This window comes from Acanthopagrus latus, chromosome 22, assembly GCF_904848185.1.
Source record: "Acanthopagrus latus isolate v.2019 chromosome 22, fAcaLat1.1, whole genome shotgun sequence".
Taxonomy (NCBI): Eukaryota; Metazoa; Chordata; class Actinopteri; order Spariformes; family Sparidae; genus Acanthopagrus; species Acanthopagrus latus.
This window is the reverse complement of record NC_051060.1, coordinates 1,189,312-1,211,205: the sequence shown is the minus strand read 5'-3', so window position 1 is coordinate 1,211,205 and position 21,894 is coordinate 1,189,312. Positions and strand designations below refer to the sequence as shown.

The following is a 21,894-nucleotide window of genomic DNA, read 5'->3' as shown; positions in this document are numbered from 1 at the left end:
GCCCCTGTCACCCTGTGCTTTACGGTCAGTGACTAAAGCATGCTGACGCATCCCTGCCTTGTGTCTGACTGCCGTCTTCTCTCTGATGATGGGGGCAGGGCTGGTTCTCAGCCCCCACTGGTCTGTGTCGGCTCAGAGTAGCAGCCTTAAGCTGTGCTCGGTTAGCAGCACTTTGCTGACACTTGTGTCATAGAGAGTATTTCTTCAGCAGCTACTGAAGGCTGCCACCTATGTGAAACAAAAGGCAAAGTAGGCACCTCTGCTGCCACTGAAGGAGAGGGGGGAGGTCGGTGCAGATGAAATGTGAAACAAAGGCCACCTCCCCCACCACCTTCATCACTGCTCTCTCATGGCCTCGCTGCCCTTGGAGTAGCCGGGGCTGGCGCGGGTGAGTGACATCATCTATATCTAATGTGATTGTGGGCAGCCAGTTTCATCAAGGGGCTTTGTTGGCCATCACATCATGGGAACAAAACAATCCCGCTTTATCTCAGCTGTGCTGTCCTCCGGGCCAGCCAGCAGGGGGAAGGAACAGAAGAGCACAACGTCCATGTTGGATGATGGAGGCGCACACACACACACACACACACACACACACACACACACACACACACAGTGCTTCTCTACATCATATTTCTTGTGAGTGTAAGAACAAAGGGGGATTCATAAGCACCAGTGTGCCATAAATACAATCCATGGAGTGAAAATTCAAAGAGAGCCCTCCACTGGAGAGGAGCGGTTATCGCTGACAAACAAAAATGACCTCCATATTGCAAAAATGTGACTCAGTCATCTCTGCTGTGATCACAGCAGACTGCTGTCAGCTAATCTTTGTTCTTCTGTCCAAGCAGATGATGGTGAGAATCTGGAGATCCTCACTACTGTTCATGTTATTCCTGAAACCTAATTTATTGTAGTCATTACATCAGTGTTACATCTGTTGACTTAAACAAATCAAATAACTATCCACAGTCTTTCCAATGATTAGCTGTGGCATTGCCTCTTGTTTGCACATCTCGCATCCAGCGTGGGAATGTTTGACTGGCTGAATGATGGTGGTAGATTCCCAGGGCTGCCATTCCTGCCCTCTCCTGATTTTTATTCTGGAAAGAAAGGAGCGGACAGCACTGTGATTCAGCAGAGTGCTGGTTTACAGACCTCAAACCACCTCCTGTTTGTCAGTTCTTCCCTTAGTCAGGAGCCAGAAAAGAAAACACACACAAATGTGCACCCTGTTGAAAAGGAGAGTGTATTCCACCTGCAGTGTAACAAAGGATTTGCTGTGATTTATTTCAACAAAACTAAAAATCTGAAGTGGTGCTTGTGGCCACTAAGGACTGCAGTGTTCATGGCACACAAACTGGAAATGTAAACTGGAATACTGAAGAGTTTGTTATTAATGGTGACTCACAGGGACAATCTGTAAGATATGGCCAGATTTTTTGCTCAAAACACTGAAAAATTAACTAACACTGTACTGCATCCCATCTTGAAACTGGCATCTGTCAGTCTCAGAGGCTAATTTTGGTTTGGTGTCCAGACATGTTCGGCTGAGCCCAGTTGGCTGTGGTGAGTCCCTCTGTGATCCGAGGTCTTGGTCGTAGCAAAGTCTAGGGCCACTGGCTCCACAGCTAACTGAACCATAGGCTAATTAGTTAATGGTAGCTAGTTACAGCCATTGATAGACATTTTACACATTTGAAAGTAGCAACGTGTCAAAAAGTATGTTGTACTGATGATAGTGAGGGATGGGGTTAGGGACAGCCTCAGTGGCTCCCCCCTCCCAAGATCATAAGTTAGGCAGTTTGGAACAGGGTGGCAGCACATGACAGTTACAATTCCATGCATAATGTAGACTCATATTCAGCCAGGAGCACTAAAACCATAAAGTGTCAGTGGAAGAGAGAAATGAGAGAGGGCGGATCCAGCAGTCAGGTGGGATGTCGACGCCAAACCCAGTTGGTGTATTTTGGGGTGAAGGCACACTGGTCCAGGCATTGATGGCCAGTGTAAGAAAGGCAGGACAGTTGTGGGTTATTTTGTGGCAATCTGCCCATTCGGTCTGGTTATATCCCCTTATGGAATAAAATGGAAGTCAAGTGCAAATATTGGATTCAAGAGAATCCCTTGTGATCACCCATATGGATCTTACATTTTCAAATGATATTTACCAGGATTCTTGCCAGTAGTTGTTGAGATGCATGGATACGCTAACATGTTGGCGACAACTGAAGACTGGCCTCGTCAGAAAAATCAAGTCACTGCTGGCTCTTTCAAGTGCAAGTGACATATTTTATATTCACCTGAATAGTGACCTCTTGTGGTTATGTACATAATGATGGTGTTCTCTTGGATGCAAAGGAGAAATCTGTGGGACTTCAAAAACCTTGTAAAAGAAGGTTGAGACTGAAAAGCATCAGACTGCATTTAAGCAAATACGTTAATTTGAGATAGACCTGAGACAGGCACATGTAATGCTCTTGTTGTGGTTTAGACGCAGTGATGATCCATCCACCACCTGAGGTCAAACTTGATCAGGGCTCAACCTGCACAATACCAGCTAATCTGAGGGGGCCTCACTTGGACTGGTCCCACACTGAGTGCATGGCCAGGACACTGTCACACAAACAGCCTATAAGACAGATGGTGGAAGCCAGGAGCCAGGGACAGAGCACTGCGTTCATTTAAGATGGGGGTTGGGTGGTAGAAGATGAAGAGGAGCGGTAGAGAGAGGAGTGATGGGCTGCAATGGTAGCACTAGCACTAATACCCAACCCCCTTAGCCCAGCAGGGGGTCTCTCTTTCTCTGCCAACACAAGGACACGTCGCATGACGCAAGCTGACAGAGAAAATCTGAGTGTCTGAGTGTTAGAGGCTGGGTGCAGGAGCACCTTGAGCAGCCAGCCTTCAGGTGACAGCCTGCAGTGTGATTCCCATGTTTATGCCCTTTGTATTTAACCTCCAACTCTGCACAGCTTAGCAGCCAACATTTCTCGTTAATGACTACACAGACTTTCATCAGTCCTGGCTGAATACCCTATTGAGTTATCTTTAGTTTTGTTTTTTGTTTTTTGTTAATATACTTGGAGAAATTAAAGGATTGATTAAAATAACTGTATGACTAGAAATGCCCAAACAGAGTCTTGAAAGTTGAGCATGTTTTTTAGATAGTTTAGAGGTGGGGTTACGTCCTGCCCAGTGTCTGGCCTGTGCAGTAAGCTGCACTAGGAGAGGATTAAGACATACACTATCTGATTTAATCCACGTTGGGGGGGGGGGGGGGGGGGGGGGCTACTTACCCACAGCTCAGCACCAGGAATGTCTGAGCTTCTGCTGTCACTGAGGATGACACTTTCCTTACATTTACAATTCTCTCATTGTGAAAATGTGAAAATGTATTCACTGTACTGAGCACCTCTTTCCACTGTTAACACTTGTCTAATGTGCACTAAACCTGTGTACATGGATGTTCTGCACCTAAACTATTGGACTTGATACTAGAACCAAGAAGACTCTAGAAAACTGATATAGCAGCAGGTCCTCTGGCTTATTTTATAGGCTGTGTGTAATGAGTTTGACTTTAATTCACTGTATAAGGGTTAGATTGAGGAGTTAGGTTTAGGGGTGGGTTTTACTTATATTTTATTTTCTTCATGCCTAAACCCAACCCAAACTGTTTCACACCAGAAACATTCTTTTTGGTGATGTATTTGTCGAGAGTTTGTGTTGCAGCTGCATGTTTCATTACGTTCCATTTTCTTTTTCAAGTTAACAGCATTTTAAGAAAACTTTATGCATTCAACATAGTCTGGTGAGGTTTAGTCACAAATACCACTTGACAGACACTTTCAAATGTCTCAGAAACATTAACTGCCGACATTTTTTTTCAGCCAGCTGGGCTGATCTGGTACACTGTGATTTTAGAGAGCAAACTTACTACTTCAGCTTGAAGTTAACCTTCCTCAGTACACATCTGTGTCATAACAACTAATCAAATTAAGGGGGGAGGACATTTTTGACTGATGATGTTCTATTTAATACTTAAATATCGCTGAAAAAGAAACACATCATTTGCTATGTCAGCTACTTTGCACATCTATATATTTAAATCCTTGATACAAGTTGTGTATACAGAGATTTTTTCCAACTAAACACTTTTTGGCCTGGTAATTTGTCTTCTTTTATCTATCTGTTTGATAGATGTTTTGCCCAAGAGCTCTTCTGTTCTATGGCAGGCGTTTGTCCCTGCACATCTCCTCCAGCATAACAGCTTAACCCGTAATAGTGCCATGACAGCGTACAGTACATTGCCTGTTTCATTTCCATTAGTGCTGTGACTCGGGCTCCTTATTGTTTGTCTGCGAACACAGAGGTTAATGTCAGGTTACTCAGCAGATCTGATGTTAAAGCGTCAGCTGCTCCTTCCAATGGAGACAGAGTGTTTTCTCCTGCGTGGGGAAGCACTCCATTGTCATGCCATGCCATGTCCTCATTAGCATGCATGACATGCAGGAATTCACTGGAGGACATTTGCATAAATTAGCCCTCTCTCCTCTATGGAGGCGAAAGGCCGCTGTAAAAGAGGATCACTGGGTGAGAAAAGAGGTGAGTGATTTAGGGAGGAGAATGGAGGATGGTATAGTATTGCTCACCCTGTTTATGAAAGGATATTTCGCAGGCTTTCTAAAAATGTCATGAGAATTGGCCAGGTCTATGATTGGCCTCTGTCTATAATTTGCTGCCCTGTAATGGTATCGCCTGTCCTCTCCAGACGCAGAGCAGGCCTGTGTTCGCCTAAAATGGCCCCAATCTGTCAGGTTGATGAATTTGTCTCTTTGTCTTAACTCATACACTAACTTCTGCCAACAGCTGAAATGCTTCACATGTCATGGCAGTCAGCTAATGACCAGGAAACACTCTGTGTATCCTCCCTGTCCTCCTCGTCTTCCTTAAACACTTTGTTTCCAACACTGTTACCATCTCCCTTCCTCTTTCATTTTGCTCTGAACTCCGTCCATCCTCCCTCAGCATTTACCCCCTCCCTCTCTCCATCCTGTGTTGCTCCCTCAACGCGTTCCTTCATTAGGCTGCTGTGCTGGTTGTAACAGTGGAGTAATCACATATGGTGCAGGGCACACATAAAGATGCACTCCCGCAGGCAGCAGCTGCTGATACTAGCTGAAAATAGATCCCTGGTACGCTCAGCACTTTTCCTCCAGCAGCTTTGCTGTTTATCGGCAGCCCAAGAAGCAGACGGCCGCCCAGACTCATTTAAACCACCACGGTGGGCATGGCTTGATCTACGGTAACTAACCGTGTGTGTGTGTGTGTGTTTGTGTGTTTGTCTGTGTGTGTCATTCATATTCTAAATATCAAACAAATGTCAATCTCATCTCCAAAGCTACATAGTCCCTCTTTAGTTTAAATGTCGGTACTCAACACACATATCAAAACATTTGATTTTTAAATATTCATTCATCTATTAGGGTTGTACAACTTAATGAAGTTGTAGTTCCTGTATGCTTCACAAGAATAACTATTTTCAAGGTGTGGTGTGGAGGATGAATTGAGAGTAACAGTCTAAGGAAAGAAGCTTCTCTGTAGTCTGGTGGTACACCTGTGGATACTTCTGTATCTGTTGTCAGATGGCAGCAGGGTGAACAGATTGTGGCTGGGTGGGTGTTGTCTTTTAGTATTCTTTGGGCTCTGTGCACACGTCTCACTTCACAGATATGATGGTAAGATAGTAAACACAATAAACTCTGAAACAAATTAAGTGACTTGTTATTTACTGACCAGTCGTAAGTAGGAGCTGTTTGTGGTCACCTTTTTGTCCAAACAAATTACTTACTTCGAATCTCATTATTACATGTGCCTGTCTCAGAATTCTCTTGGAGACTCTACTACTTTTTGCCACTAAACAATCTCTCTCCTTTTTTTCTTGTCTCCTCATGAGTTATGAAAGTATGATATTATGAAAAGTATGAAAATCATTGTTTTTTATTTAAGTAGTCTGGTGGATTTGAAGATAGCCGCTGGATACTACACCATCAGTTCCCCCATTGCTAAATCCCACCGATTTCTTTCCAAGTAGATCCAGAAATATTTAAGTTCCAAGTTGTAATGAAAGGGTGGTGCTGGCTGCATCATGGGTGATGTAGGCTCTACTGTTTTGAGACATTAACCCATCTAGGGATTAAAAATCAGGAGATCACTGCCTCTGCTGCACAGATTTTGACTTTTTTTTTTTATCCGTGTCTCGAAAGTCCCCCAGTTTCATGGACATTTAAGTAAATTTCTAGGGTACCCCATTTATGCATAAATACAAAAGAAATGACTTATTCATTTCATCAAGATCATTATACAACCTTCATGATCTGAAATCAAAGACCCTAAAGGGTACATACAGTATGCAATCATATACTGTGAGTGAAAAAAGGATTCAGTGGATGCATTACATTGTACATAAATGTGTGTGTGGTCAAGGGTTTAGGCCTAGGTAAGTAGTGGTTAAGATAAGGCTCAGGAATTGAATGTATGTGTATGTGATGTCCCTACAAGCAATGAAAACAAGGACACGTGTGGAGTGTGTGTGTGTGTGTGTGTCGATGTTCCTGAGCAGTGCTGCAGCAGTAGTGTAGTGGATGTGCTGTGCTCATCAGAAGAGCGGATAGTCCAGTCAATGCCTCTACCCTCCCCCAATCCGTCACACTCAGACACACACCACACACACACACACACACACCCACCCACCCACTTACTCTGGCACAGGCACATACACACACATGCACACACACACCATCCCCCTCACAGATATGGAGTCAGCAGCTTGCTCTTAACAATGACTGATATGCCCGTTGCTGTTGGACTGTCTGTTAGCCAGAGCTCACTGCAAGGTGCTTTAGACCAGAGGCATGCTGGGAGGCTGCAGCCGGTAGATGCGCTGGATTAACACAAGAAGGATGGAGCTTCAACTATCAGGACCAGTTGGAGTGCTCCCTGCAGCTCAGAAAATACAGAAATATCTTTAATTAACTGTTGGTAGTAGTCGCATCATACACTGTAGTGCATTACATTATGTAAAACTGTATGCAAACATATGTGTATTTAGCATACATCTCACATCTGTTAAGACTGGTGCTGGTATGATGCTTTACATTATAAACATTTGTTTGTAATCTTATAACAGCAACAGAGATATGAGCAGATGTGTTTTAACAAAATAAAATACATTAATTAAGATTAAACCAAAAATCAGACATACCAACAGCAAACACATCTGACTATGGCAGTGTAAATTAACATGTTTTTTTATAGCATGCTCAATAGAATATGGTCACCAATACATTATCAATGGAGGCAACGGGGCCATGGAAAATTGACTTATTAACCAATCTGGGAATTATTTCAAGCTGCTACAGTCCATCTGAATTAAATATTGACAGATTTGATAGCTGTTTTGGTCAAGAAGAAGCATCTCATCTCACAGTGCTAATTACATCATGAAATAAGAGACATGATCAAAGCTTTTCAACCGACTCACACATAGTTGTGTCTTCTAATTATGAACTGTAGTTCATGGAAGAGAACAATGACAAGAACAAAAAGATGTATCCAGGTTTTGCCAGAAAATAGTTGAAATGCAACATTTAGTTGCTACAGAGGTTGAGAACACAGAGATTGCACATTTTAATCATTTACTTTACATTGAGTAGCTATCTGAGCTGTTATGATATCAGTGTTGTGTTATGTGTCTGTATGATGGTGTTTTCACAAAGAACCATCAATTCTGTATTCTCCCTTTGTTGACGTACAGTATTCTTCTTTGGTTTTCTAACAGTCATTACCACCCTCAACATTTCTCAACAAGAGTTTTGGATAGCAAATTTTATTATTATTATTTTATTATTTACAAATAATGAATATCAAAAAATTGTCCAGACCAAAAATGAGAAATGGGAAATGAGTATAGAGTTTATATTGCACAGTGAGGTCTACTGGGAGCAGTGCTTGTTGTAAAGTCTGACAGCAGATGGAAGGAAGGACCTGCGACACGTCTGATTTGAGGGTTTAAGCATGCTGGGGGGAGGAGTTTAAATTGACTGATTCCTATATAAATGCAGTATATCTCATTTTGCCTACTTTTAGGCCATAACCCTAACCCCGATGAATTAAAAAGTGAAGAAAAATGTGCAAATTGGTTGAAAGACTTGGTTCTGATACTACTGATGAAGAATTTTGAATTTTCCCACCAGAACCTAGTCTGGGCAATGCGGCTAAAGGTTTTGGCCTGTTTTGAAATAATATGTACAGAAAACAAAATAATGAATAGTACAAATTCATGTTGCAAGTTATTTCCATTGACATGGAAGAGGTCAGTATTTCTTAATTCCTGGCTACAACACTGCAGACAGATAACATGTGAGTTGCATAAAGATCATCAGTCACAAGCACAGTATGAATGTCAGAGTGTGCTCAAGGCAATTTTTAAGAGTATCATCAGACAGACAGTTTAAATCCAGACTCGATTTAGTACAGTTGTTCATACATATAATCTTGCAGATCATTGAGTTTAGCTCAAAGTCAAGATGGGTGTTTTATAATTTGAAGCTGTAATTCTCATATCTGTTCTTTAATCACACAATCCCCGTCTGTATTTTGGGGTCATGTTCCATTCAAATTGGCACAGACACATCCTCCATTGTGCTGTTAAGTTCTGGGCCTCCAGCATGTATTATCTCTAATTTCACATAGCATTTTTGGAAAGTGAATAAGGAAGAAGTCAATAAAGTACTTGTTCTACTTTGTTCAAACGTCTTGAAAAAACAAAGCAGAAACCTAATGCACATGTTTATTCATCTCCCTGAAAATCCACACAGCCAGATGATTTAATGCATTCTTAGACTCATTCGATGACCTCAAGCTATTTTTTACAGATGTATTTGTGTTTCCTCATGCATACTGCTTAGCTGTTTTTCCGGGCGGAATAAAAACCACCGAGTAAACTCTGCGGTTTTTGAAGTCTGATTGCTCTGGAGGGAAAATCCTTCTTACAAGTGGGTTGTCTGGCAAAGGCCGCTGGACCTTCAGAAGCTGCAGCAGTGCTCACACAGTGGATACCATTCCACCTAGAGTAATTCATCTTCTTGTTTCTTCTGACAAAGGCAGCAAAACAATCAGTAAACAGCGAGCTCATTAAAACCACATTGTGCTGCTCATCCCCTACATCTGCGAGCCTCTGTTAGTTACTGACTTTACATCACTCAGCCTCTGAAAAGGTGCTTTGTAGAGCAAACAATACCATCCAAGATTCAAAGTGAGCCCATTGTAATTGCGCTTGCAAGTGCACCTTCTGTGTGTGTGTGTGTGTGTGGTTTGATTGCATTCCCCAAGCGTCCAACTGTAATTTGTTTGTCACCAGAGAATGAACCAGGATAAAGCTGCAGGGACTGGGCACTAGAGCCTGAGTAAAGTGATGAAAGCAACCTAGTGTGAACCTCATGCTGATCTCCAAACAGCAGACAAGCCTTGCATTAAAGCCGGCTTCTCTGGGCCCTTTCTCTCGTCTGTGTGCTCAGTGACAACAGCAGCAGAGGGCGGCCTGGACTTCTGCAGGCTCGGGAGTTTACCTAATTATCTGGCATTAAGTCTAAATGGAAGGCTTCCCTCTGTCATCCTGCACCACATGGCCACAAGGGGGATAAGCCATAGTCTTACAAACCATTAGGCTTTACAGGCACTTGACCTGAGGATGCAGGGCACTGACTCAGAAAGTGAGGCTGATGGGCTGTAGTAAAGAGTACTGGTCAACATGCTCATGTTGTGAATGTGTTGAAGGCAAAGTAGCTAAGCTGTAGGGCCCAGGTATAATAAGGGCTGGATATCAAACCTAAAATGTGTTCATAGTACCCACAGTTTACTGTCAAATGCCAAAAGCTGGCATCTAATGTTTCTGAGGTTTCAAGATTCAGGCCATTTTATTCAGGATGCTAATGCTTAAACAATATTTAACTCACAAAGTGTTTAAAATATTAGATAGGTATGAGTATGAAAGCTCTTGGAACTGATACCAAATCTTAGTTTTGAGGCTGAAACTCGAAAGCAAGTGTCAGGTGTAATTAAGTGAACATGTGACAAAGATTTTTGTTGGATTCTTTCATGAGAACTATTGTTATGTGACACTTGAGCAAAGCTCTTAAGGTAACATTTTTACATAGACTCCTACCTCCAACAATGAATAGGAGTAACTGAATACATATAAAAAGGAACACTTGTGCTTAGACATCCTTCTTACCTCAAGTAAGTAGGGGTTTCACAAATACAAAGCAGTGACATGAGGGTGTGTAGGCACAACCAATGATATGGCCACAGAGCAGACAGTGGTAGACTGCTGGAATGTCCCACAGGTTGTTATTATGGCCATGAGGCTGGACACACAACCTGCCAACAACCCCAGCGCACCAGTTCTTATTTACTGCTGTATAGAATGTTCAATGCTGACCCCATAAAAAGATTAACCGGTACTTTACAGTGTTTGTTTATGGTTGTTGGAGCTGTCAGGTTGTCTCACCACACTCCAAGTGCTTTGAACAATGGCTGCGCTGATGATAATGCTGGCAATTTCCCTGTTTTTTTGCAGGTCACTGCCAGGGGATTTGCCCCATTGTTGCAGTTTGCCTACACTGCTAAGCTGTTACTCAGCAGAGAAAACATCCAGGAGGTCATCCGCTGTGCTGAATTCCTGCGCATGCACAACCTTGAGGACTCATGCTTTCGCTTCCTGGAAGCTCAGCTGCGCAGCGAGGAAGATGGCTTGCTGCTCTGTCACAAGGTGGCGGCGGAGGTGAACAACTCAGAGGATGAGAACATGCAGTCAGAGGTGGAAAGGCCCAACTCCCCCAGAGTGCGGCGATGTGCTGATGCCCTAACCTCTTTTCGACACCCTGACGATGATCGGTTAGCAGTGGCTGTGCCAAGTAACTTCATGGATGGCCGGCTAGACTTTGATCGGCATGGAGCATCAGACCTGCCACGATGCCCTAAGTACAGGAAATACCAGTGGGCCTGCAACAAGCACAATGATGACACCTCCTCAGACACCAGTACCTCAGGTTTTCCAAGCACATTAAAAGAGAGCAGCGTTAGTGGGGCAGTGCCGGGTCAGGGCAGGCTGCCTTTGACCCAGATCAAAGTTGAACCACAGGCAGAGGAAGAGGCCATCTCATTGTGCCTGTCAGGGGACGAGCAGGACGTCAGGGATAAGGACAGTGTGACTGCCATGGAGATGGAAAACCCAATATCTGTGGAAAGAACCAAGAGAACCAAGTCCCCTTCCTGCCTCCGAGCCTTCTTCAAGAAAGGGGTTGACCTACCCAGTCTGCCCAACACATCACAGCAGCTATTCACCAACAGACTTGTCTGCCCCCAGGACAAAGGAAACTCTCAGGGAGATCACAAAAAAGACTTCAGGCCTTTCACTGGGGAGCTAGATCTGTCTGTTACATCCCCAAAGGACATGGACGGTTTCCCTGCTGGGTTGTCCCTCAAGTCCGCTTCGTGTGATGGGGTCTGCAAACAAGAAGTTGAGCTAGACCGCCGTAGTGTCATATTTTCCTCAGGGGCCTGCAACCGTCTGGGTACCCCAGCGCATTCCTACCCTGGTGGGAACTCTTTGGAGATGGAGCTCACGGAGCACATGCCAAAGGGCGTGTGGGCTGGAGCCAGCCAGTCCCTCCCAACCACCCAGACCTATTCTCCCAGCACCACCTCCTCTGAGCCCCCGATCCTGTGCCGCCCACGACCCAACACCAGCTGCCCAGTGCCAATCAAAGTGTGCCCACGCTCGCCGCCTTGTGAGACACGCACTAGGACTTCCAGCTCCTGCTCCTCATACTCCTATGCGGAGGACGGCAGTGGAGGCTCACCCTGCAGCCTTCCCCAGTTTGAGTTCTCCTCCTCGCCATGCTCCAATGTGGCTCGCTGCCTCAATGTGGACCAGCAGGAGCAAAATGTAGGTGGAGATGCCCTTTTTAACCAGGTGCGGCCCAAGATCAAATGTGAGCAGTCCTATGGCATCAACTCTAGCGATGAGTCGGGCTCCTTTTCAGAGGGAGACAGCGAGTCCTGCCATGTACAAGAGCAAGGGCCAGAGGTGAGTGTAAAACATTGTCTGTCACATGTGTAGCCATCACAATCAATTCCACCATGGCTAATTATATTGCAGTGGCCTGCTCTCCAGGTCTGCATTAGCAGTCATTAAATCATCATGTAATTGAAGCAGGAGTGTTCAGTACAAGATTTACAGCACCACCAAAGGGCACAGATGTGCTTTGATATTATTAATCTGCTTTATGCACTGCTGGAGATCTGTGTAATGGTTTGAATATGTGAGCCCAAACGCACCAGGACAGTCTAGGAAGCTGTGGTGCTGCTTTTTTGAGACTGTGATCATATTAGCTGAGAGTAGGGGGTGTGTGTGTGTGTGTGTGTGTGTGTGTGTGTGTGTGTGTGCGTGTGTGTGTGTGCTTACATGCGTGTGTGTGTGTGTGTGTATGTGTGTGTGTGTGTGTGTGTGTGTGTGAGGGGTACTACAGGCAATTGTAAGGTCAGGTTCTCCCAGGGCAGAACTTCCCTCTGAAGTGATTCCCTCTGGCTCTATCTCCCTGCCAGTGCCGACGAGCCTAACTAGCTCATTTTATCCAGCAGAAACAGTGACATTTGCCTGTAAATATGCATATGCTAATCCTCCATGTAGCTTTGCCGACTTCTGACATTTCTGATCTATTGATAATTATCTGTGATGCTCAGCCACAGTGAGGCTATGAGGTGGGTCGCAAAGGGATTAAAACCAATACTTCAGAGCAGGGACGTGCTTATCCATAAAGTTTGAATTGAGCGGTTGCAGTGAGTTCAATGTGAGTGGGCAAGAGGTTCAGCTGTACCGCAGCTCAACAGTGCTGACAGGGATGAATAGCCAAGCCTATAATCATCCTCTCCTAATCCAGCTGGGCAGACGTCCTCAAAGCTGCAGACTAGACGACTGTTGTTGTTTACCTGGTAAAGATCAGTGAGGGACCCTCTAACGCAGGTGTAATAATAACACTGAAATGAGCAGATTTCCCACCTGAGGGAAAGTAGAAAACAATAAAGCCAATTCATGAAGAATAGCTTTGCTTCCATGTAGCAATGCTGTTTACTCACTTTAATGATTCAAATTTCCATCTGTATCTCAATGTGATCATCTTTCGATGAGATATGCCGTCAGAGCAAAACCTTTTATCTCCAAAATATTTTTGAATCAACTGAGTCACAAGAATAAATGTAATAGTACATTTCTGCAAACCATGGATACCTTGAAACTTTTCATCCCTTTAGATTCAATTTTATATTATATGTTGGGCTTACGCTTACAACTAGGCTTAGGCACACAAGCCCCTTAGTAAGGGTTTGAGGTTAGGGTTAGGTTCAGATCATGTTTTGGCTAGTACTTGCTTTGGTTGCCACAAACCACCTTTCTCTCCACCTCATGACATGAAAGTCAGGTCACAAACATGTAATCTGAACATTATGTGACACATACAGTAAAAAAAAAAGGCAATATAGGTCATGTAACACATATAAATGTGAGCGTAGTGGTTTTTACAAGGGTCTTTATCCTGGTGACTGGGCTGCTCAAATACTTAGCGGATCTTGGAATAGGCCCCCCCCCCCCCCCGGATGGGATTTGAAATGCTTTTACAATAAATTATGCATCACTGCAATCAGTTGTGAGGTTTTCACATCATCATGTGTTTTTCTCTAGACTGTCATATTTTGTTACAGAGCTTGAACTTACGACTTTTGGCCCTAGGAGGCTCTGTGTTAACCACCAGGCCATCTTCGCTCCAGTGATATTAAATTCAGTGGTGTTTGCTCGAGGTGAGGGCAGAATTATTTTTGATGAGCTTGGTGGAGAGGGCGGCTCTAAGTGCACACGGGGAGCAGAAAGAAGGATAGAGAAAGTGGTGCGTTGCCATGGTGATAGGATTCACAGAGCAAGTCAGTGTATTGCAAGGGTTGGATCTAGATGACAGGATTGTGCTTTTCCATGAAAAGAAATCCAGTTCCCCTGCACAAACAGATCTGCAAGACAAAGAGACTTAGCAGTAATGTGTAATCATTACCTTCGCAGTGTGGTACACAACACGCATCGCCATCAGATTTATGGGCCTTTGAAGGGCCTACTGAAAGCGCTGCCATAAATGGTGAGGGATTGCTGAGCTATCAGCTGGGAGAGCAGCCTAAAAATGACTCAGAGCCATTTCAGTTCCCTTTGTCATTTTTTTGTGTGGGTACAACTGTGTTTACAGTATATATGTTTGTGTCAGCCATTGTTGGCACTCCACACGTTATTCTCAGTATTCAGATCTCTCAGACGGGGTTATCTGCCAGCTTTCCACTCACTATCACAGGCTGGTGATCAGATTCCGCATGAATGAGTGTTGCTCTACAGTTTATTGCATTGGTGGAGGTCACAGAGAAGTACTTGCAAAATGAAGCCCCGTGTTAGGTTACTCCCCCTTGGCCTTTATGTGGTGAAGAAATGCTACCTCATGCTTCCTGGGTCACTCTTTTTCCGACCAGCCCTCTCTGTAATTCTGCTGTACAAACAAACATGGAGAGAAGGCTGGCCTCGCCGTGTTTGCAGAGCAAATGGCAGAGGGGAAAGCAGCTTTGATAAAAATAGCTGCAGACCCGGATTGTGGACTGGACACAATGAATCTTGATGAGGAAGGAAGTTGTTAAAGTGCTGGCCAGTCTGACCGAAGCCTAGTCATTCAAGGTAGCCAGAGTCACTTGAGGTCTGTGGGCAGCTCCTGCTCTGTGGTTATAGGCTGCTTTGTTCATATGGGCCACATCTGTGTAGAGAACTATCAGCAGCTTCACACAGCACACAGCTAAGTCGCCTTAAAGAAGAGACTGTAGTTTAGATCTGTCTCAGAGTAAATTTATCTTCTTTACTATGACAGCAGTAATGTATACTGCTAGAATCAAAGTCTGACTTACCTCCGACACAACAGTAATGATGGAATTATATCTAATTGTATTGCACTTCATGTATATTGTGTCAGGGAAAATACCTTGTTTTGGACATTTTGTAACTCTACTAACCCTTCAGAAAATTTGACTGAGCGGTGGAATTCAAGATAAGAAATTACAAATGAAAGATAAAGAGTGATGCCTTTAGTCTGGACTGTACGTATTATGTAGTGACAGATGTGGTTATCTCATTGTTCATCATCCTTAGCTAACATTAGATATACATTGCTGTGTAACATCAGTCAACGTGGTCTGTGTTGAATTCAATTCATGGCAATAAAACACTTTTATGCACAGCTTAGTTGCCTAGCTACACACAGGGGTTTCATCTCTGTAGTCAATCTCATATGACCACTATGTTTTTGTGAGCTATGTTTAAACTTTGGATTGATTTTGTTTAATGTTAACTTTAACTTTAACTTGTGCTGGTGTCATAGCATTTATCACTATCCCACAAAAAAGTTACATTTTTAAGCAATTACAAGTCTTTATGATCTCTTCAGTGCACTCTTCTGAGGCTACAACCTTACTTGGTTTAGTATGACCGCTAGCCGATTATAGTGGCTTACATTAGCTTATGTTACTTAACTGTCGATAGATATAACTGGCCAACAGACTCTGCCGGGTCAGTTCAGTAACTTTAGGGATGTATGTACTTGTGATATTACACTGTTTTAACAAGAATCATTATCTCTTAACTGCCAAATTAAAGTTGAATGAAAAGCAACAGAAAACTTTTCCATATTCAGTTGGCTACACTGTATGGCCATGGTCGCTAATGTTAGCTAACTTAGCTAACATTGGTGGCTGATGGTGTCTCATTTTACTTACATTACTGGGTAACGTAACGGACAGTACTTGTCAGTTCACTAACTTCAGGACTTTAGGACATTATCTCTAACTGCCAAATTAAAGTTGAATCCAGTTGAATCTCTACATTGACTACGCTCTAAATCATAGTAAACTTTTGATAGACATTACTTTGTAAGTGACATTCTGTCAGTTCACTGAATATTTTTAACTCCTCAGTGTGCGCTCTTTAGCAAACTTGACTTCGACGTCCTTTTGCAATGGCTTCCAAACAGAACCACATTGAAGTTCTCATGTAGAGTGAAGCAATCAAAGTGTGCATTCACACAGGTCACAACTAATGTTCAGCACTGTCCTGAGGTCATGCTGCTGCAGAATCATCTCAGCTGAGAAAGAACCATACACAGCACCATTTGTACCTCAGTCTGTCCCCTCTCTCGGTGTCTCTCAGAGCTCCAGCTCTTGGCTGCAATGTAGGCGTTGAGCTTATTCTCGTGTATCGTCGGGCCACAGCATTACAAATATTGATCTCCGAGCGAGTAGGAGGAATGTGGAAGTAGTTCTGATACATCAGCACGTTGTTTGTTTGTTTTTTATCAGGCGAAACATGAAATAGAACGTACGTGTGACAGGAAGTGCACAGACCTTAATATCAGTTCTGCTACCCTTGCACAATACCAGGGAACCTTTGCTCTACTCTAGATATGATGTGGCTGCGGTCTGAGTCGGATTTGCTATTCATAATGTTGCCTGTGGAGCAGTTTACTTGTTTTAGTCACATCCAGTAGTGTTAATACTTAGGACACCAGATGAAATCTTATACACTGGTGTCTTTTTCAAGTGAAGGAGACTTGATAAAGTTTCATCCTAGGTCCATATTTTCCCATTCACTTCCAACTGAAATCAATTTTGGATAATGACAATGCATACAAAAGATGAACTTATGGTAACACAGGGACCCTACAGAGTTCGCAGAGGGAGACTTTCAAATTAAGCAGGAGGAATGCTGTTTACCTAAGCATTGTACTTTGAAATCTATATTTATCTAGCTTCATGCATATACAAAACAAATTTCTAACAAGGAAATGAGATACAGTCCCTCGTCATTACTCCCTATATCACCCCTAGAGTACATGCTAGGTTGCTCTGGAGCGCTGAGTGGATTGGGACAAATATAGGGACCAAATAAAGGAGATATTTCTGAGCATTTCTAAAAGGTAGATGGTGGTGTAGTGCGTGATCTGGATGAAATGGAGATTCCCAGGTTGCTGCTACAGCTCGGCCAAAGCAAACGTGGGGCACAGAAAAGACTCCTTTCCTCTGCAGGGCCTTACATCCTGTGGTAGTCCTGAGTCCTTAGGAAGCACTGAGATGTTTACCATCCAGCTACCTTGCAGTGGTGATCTGTCAAATTCTTGTTGTGTTGATTTTGGCTACATCGATGCAGATTGGCAGCCAGTACTGTGGTGTTTTTGAGCACAAATTCCAAGGAATTACTTGGCAATCAACCAGTGTGTCCAGTGCTACAAGTTTTATTTGTTGGTGTAGTTTTTTTAATTAATTAATTTATTTTTTTTGGATAAGGTTGAACATACCATTCTAGGTTATGATATGAAGAAACTGGTAAATAAATACATCGTGTTTATTCCAAACAAACTTGTTTTTAATGAATAAAGGTTTTATAAACTCAGTACATGCTGATATTATTTTTGATTACAGAAACCGGCAAGAGAGAAGCAAAGCAGTAATTAATGTATCGGAAATGTAGCAAATCATTCCTTTAACCCCTGGGATAAAGCAGTTAATACTGAACCGCTCAGCAGTATCTTCATTAAGATCTGACTTGGGACATGCGTGTGTGCTGCTGTTCTATAATCCCATTTACAAGCATGTGAGATGTAACAGGGTTAGTTACAGGGAAACACAAATGTGAAGAACAGTAAAGCTCACACATTAGATAAGATCTCATTTTAGTCTGGATCAGATAGGGGACAAGTATTACACAGACCTGAGGTGTCAAGCAGCAGTCATTTTAGAAAATTGCTTAAGCTTTTAAAGCAAACTGCCAGATGATAGCCCCGGGGCCTTTGTGTAAAAGTGCTGCCAATATAGAAAAATGTTTTGTGGGGATGTTAAAGCTTTGGAGCTGGTCAAGAGACTGCAGGTGAGTGCAGAGAGCAGTGACCCCTCCCAGTCCGGGTCATCCATCGAGCTACACTTCACCTAATGCCTCCCCTCATCTGAAGGCTGTCACACACACTGCAATGATATCCTACTTAACCAGCAATGGACAATTTAAACGTTTTAGAATGAACAATATAACAGTATTTGAATAGAGTGTTGTACAAGAATGAAGCAAGTATTTACCCAGAGTATGTGTCATTTTAAAGCAAACTTTTGGGAATTAGTCTGTGTGTAAATACCGAGCCAACATCATGATGTGGTTAGCCTAGCTTAGCATAAAAGTTGAGTTGTTGTTTGTGTTGTTGTTGTTACACAAACATCAGTTCATGTGAAACATCTGAAAACCATATGTGCCTCCAAATGCTGCATATGTGAAACGTCCAAAATCATGTGTGCCTGAGAATACAGCACATGTGAAACCACATTTTTATTTCATGTAAAGTACTGTGAACTGTACTGTACTGTACTGTACTGTGCATTGCTAAAAAAAAATGTCCCAAAAGGGTCAAACATTCAATCAGTCAGTTTAGAAAATAACATCATCCATCATCAGGGAAAACGTATCAGCTCCACCCTCTGACTGACTTGTTCTCTTGTCATGTAAGTAGTATTTGGAGGCTGAATTTGAGGCTGCACAGTGCTGGTCCTGATAAAAAGATGAGCCCTACATTTCACTCTGCACCCCATTTACAGCATAATGACCCAGAGAAAGAGAGTGACTGAGGGCAGGGAGGAGGAATGAAGAGAACTGAGAAAGAAATGTAAATCCAGAACAGTTGGCTGTGAATTTATGACTAACGTTGAAGCGTACTCTGTCATCTCAGCCTTGCTGCTGAACTGGTTCTAGTGGTGGAGCGGCTAAATTTAGCCATCCCCTGTGCACCAGTGACTGGTGGATGAGGGGGGGAAAGAAACCATCACAAGGTCGCAGCGTCTCCTACCCCCTTCTCTTTCTAGCCTGGTTTGGACTTAGATCCCATCAGATCCTGTAGTGTGAATGCTCACACTGCTGTGCAGTATGGTACACAAGCTATCTAATCACAAACATTTAAGCTTTAGAGGGAGCTGGCAGCTCCTACTGATGTTTTAGAGCTTTAGTGCTTCTCTTTGAGGCTAGAGTTGTCGTGCCCTGGCAAAGTAGTGAGAGCCTTGTGTGGCCTTGAAAGCTCAGGCCATTATTTATTCATGTGTCTGCATGCAGATGTCGAGCTGAGATGAGAAATAGGGCTCCTGGCGGCTCAGAGGGCTGCACTTCTAATGAGGAAACTCAAGCCATTTTCTCTCTCAGGAATAGATTGACATCTAGATTTTCTCTTCAGTGAGTAGTAATTTCAATTCTGTCATGAGTAGGCAACTTGCTTTATTCCCACGAGTGCAGCGCTTACACCAGGTGACGCCTCAGCCACTGCTGTGTACAGTCTGGTGGAGAAACAGAGCTGAGCTGCCTGTGCTGCAGCCTATGCAGCCGTCGTCTGAGCGGTTAAGAGTCTCCGGGGAGCTGCTGGCCCTGCTCGAGAAAGCAGGTGCAGCGGGAGTGTGGAGTCGCATCGCTTGCTCCTCTTTCTCCTCGCTTCCTCCTTTGTTTGACTTTGTTCTTCCTGCACTCTGCAGAGGCAGCCACAGGGAGGGAGATGGAAAGTAAGAGGAGAAAGAGAGCTGCAGCTTCTCTCATCTCTGCCAAGCTTTCCGGCTGTCTTCCTCTGGCTCTTTGTTATGCCTCCACTGCTTCACTTGCCGCCTAAAGCTACAGCTCCCTGGTGCACACAGATACCGCTGGGGTGGATCTGCCTATGATGTGCTTATCATAAGGTTTGCCATCACCTGAGGGAGAGAGGCTGACTTATTGTTGCTCTCCAAACTGAGAAAAAAAATAAACACATACAAACCTTGATATGCTCTCATATCAGTGAAGCTATACCACACGGCTTTCTGGTTTTGGCTGCCACTGCCAAATCACTGCTGCATTTATTCCACTACTTCTTTTGTTCTGCAGCCTGTGAACACTGCTGCTAGTTGCCGGTGCAGATATTCATGCCCCCACAAATCACCTGACGCTGATTTGGATCAGGTTGACAAGTCACTGCCCCCCTTAATCTGTCATACTGGCAGCCTTCCAGGTGCTAAGGGACAGATGGAGAGGGACTCTTCTTGCATCACCTTTTCCCCTCTGCTTGAAATATCGCTACATGTTAAATATGAGGCTGAGAGAGCCGTCAGCTCACTGAAGCCTGTTCTGTGAGGCATGTGCAGCAGTGCTCTTCTGCCATCTTGTGGTCAAGTTCAGCTGCTGCGCCAAGTGACACAATGATACTTGACCCGCTTGGTAAATCGTCCTTCATGTAGCTGGTAAATGTATATAGTCCACCATTAATCCTGTCATTGAATCGCACAGGAGATGTTTAATAAGACATCAGACTGTTTAGAAGTGCTTTTTCTCATTCATGCAAAAGTGACAGCAGCCAGTACAGTCAGTGCCCAGAAACAACCATAGACCTTTTGAGGAAAAAAAAAAAAAAATAATATATATATATATATATATATATATATATATACATATACATATATATATATATATATATATATATATATATATATATATATATATATATATATATATATATATATATATATATATATATATATATATGCTAGATTGAATGAATACAGAGGTCATCCTCCTGAGTCCTCATGGGCTGTTTTAAAGTCTCCTCTACACAACAATACACGGATTTAAAGATAATGGGTTCAAAATATGTATCAGCATCTCCCTTTGGAAAATCCATCATATGTAATGCTGGTAAAACGTTATAATAACTTTATTTGTAATTTATAGTTGATAAAACATAAGCCAGTAGTTTCACCATAAACAATGAAATGATTTATAGACCATTTATTAAGCAACACTTTACCATAAAGTTACAACTGATGTTTATAATAAGCCGAGGGGCCCTGATGGCACGGTCCCCTTTAGTTTTTAGCCTCAACTTTGGAACGGTTAGAAGGGCCCTGCCTGAGGATCTCAGGCTGCGAGCTGGCTCGTAAGGAAGTAAAATGTCTGCTATAGACAAAAGAGTGCTTCAAAAGTGATCAGTAAAATCTTAAAGTCAATTCTAAAACGGACGGGGAGCCAATGAATGGAAGCCAGGACTGAGGTAATGTGATGTTGTCTGTTAAAAGCTGTTAGAAGCCTAGCTGCTGAATTCTGTAGCAGTTGGAGGTGAGAGAGTGAAAGTTTCTGATTGTTTCTGATTTACCTTGAGGAGGGCAGTTCCTGTGCTGTGTAAAGCTCTAAAACCAGACCGGAATTGCTCAAGGATGTTGTTGTGAGACATAAAAGCTAAACGTTGAGTAGAAACTACTTTCTCTAAAACATGGGATAAAAACAGAAGCATAGAAATCAACCAAAAATAGTTAAGAACCAAAGGATCAAGGTTTGGTTTCTTTTAAAAAGGTTGGACCACAGCATGTTTAAACTAGTGTGGGAAAATGCCACTTTTTAGGGAGCTATTAATGATCAATAAAATACTGGGTCCAACAGTGTCAGTAACCTCTTTAAGAAAATTGGTAGTGATAAAATCAGGGCTGCAGGTAGTTGGTTTCATGTGTAGTATTGTGTAGTTCTTCTATAGATACTATTTGGATGACAGTCAATAACTATTAACTTACAATAGTAATTTCACTCAGTTCAGACCCTTTCTCAGGTTTGTGTGGATGGGTACAGAGATACAAAAGACTAAAGATACAAAGATAGATGAATCAGCAAATTCAGCCCAACTGCTCAGCAGTAATTACATCTGTCCTCTCTTTTTCTTTCTATTCCAG

General features: G+C 43.1%; 1 protein-coding gene across 3 annotated transcripts in view; it reads left to right on the top strand.

Moving 5' to 3' along the window:
* Positions 1-21,894, top strand: part of bach2b (BTB and CNC homology 1, basic leucine zipper transcription factor 2b) — a 100,273-nt gene that overhangs the window by 70,640 nt on the left and 7,739 nt on the right. For all 3 annotated transcript variants that reach the window (XM_037087036.1, XM_037087035.1, XM_037087037.1), the window contains one exon: positions 10,640-12,151. In XM_037087036.1, coding sequence (XP_036942931.1) covers positions 10,640-12,151 — 1,512 coding nt within the window. The remainder of the gene's footprint in view (positions 1-10,639; positions 12,152-21,894) is intronic.